The sequence below is a fragment of the Calidris pugnax genome, unplaced genomic scaffold (genome assembly GCF_001431845.1).
Source record: "Calidris pugnax isolate Ruff unplaced genomic scaffold, ASM143184v1 scaffold1022, whole genome shotgun sequence".
Classification (NCBI taxonomy): Eukaryota; Metazoa; Chordata; class Aves; order Charadriiformes; family Scolopacidae; genus Calidris; species Calidris pugnax.
In genome coordinates this window covers 39,705-40,419 of record NW_015091653.1, presented here as the reverse complement: position 1 = coordinate 40,419, position 715 = coordinate 39,705, and the positions used below count along the sequence as shown (strand labels likewise).

The following is a 715-nucleotide window of genomic DNA, read 5'->3' as shown; positions in this document are numbered from 1 at the left end:
CGGGGGCTGCCCACGCAGCCGTCCCTCACGCCCGTCCTGTCCCCTCCCAGAGCGAGCTCAGCGACGGCATCGCCATGCTGGTGGCGGGGAACGACCGCATCCAGGCCATCATCACCCAGATGGAGGAGATCTGCCACACCATCGAGGTGGGCCAGGCCAGGGGGGCGTCCCTAGGGCCATGCCCGCGGTGGGGACACGGTGGGACCGGGGCAGCCCCTGATCCTGGTGCTCCCGCAGGAGAACGGCCGTCGGCAGAAGCAGCACCTGGGTCTGCGCTTCGACTCGCTGTACAGCATCCTGGAGGAGAGGAAGAAGGAGCTGCTGCAGAGCATCGCCCGGGAGCAGGACGCCAAGGTGCAGCGCGTGCGGGGCCTCATCCGGCAGTACGGAGACCACCTGGAGACCTCTTCCAAGCTGGTGGAGTCAGCCATCCAGGCCATGGAGGAGCCCCAGATGGCCGTGTACCTGCAGGTCTGTGTAGACGGGGGGTGCAGGGGCCTCTGAGGGGGCCCGGGCTGCCCCACAGGGCTGGAGGGGGGACTGTGGTCACTCCAGAGGATCTGAAGCTTCCCCCGGGGATGTGATGGGCTCTGGCTGTGACGTCTAGTTCCTGGGGTCCCATTGCTCCAGGGATTCACTGACCCCCCCTCCCACCACTTTCCTCCACAGCACTCCAAGGAGCTCCTGAAAAAGTGAGTGGGGCTGGGGGGGGCAC

At 67.3% G+C, this 715-nt stretch overlaps 1 protein-coding gene across 1 annotated transcript in view; it reads left to right on the top strand.

Annotated features, from left to right (window-relative positions):
- TRIM54 (tripartite motif containing 54) overlaps positions 1 to 715 on the top strand; it is a 2,996-nt gene that overhangs the window by 954 nt on the left and 1,327 nt on the right. The window contains exons 4-6 of the mRNA XM_014961930.1: positions 51 to 146; positions 238 to 471; positions 670 to 692. Coding sequence (XP_014817416.1) covers positions 51 to 146; positions 238 to 471; positions 670 to 692 — 353 coding nt within the window. The remainder of the gene's footprint in view (positions 1 to 50; positions 147 to 237; positions 472 to 669; positions 693 to 715) is intronic.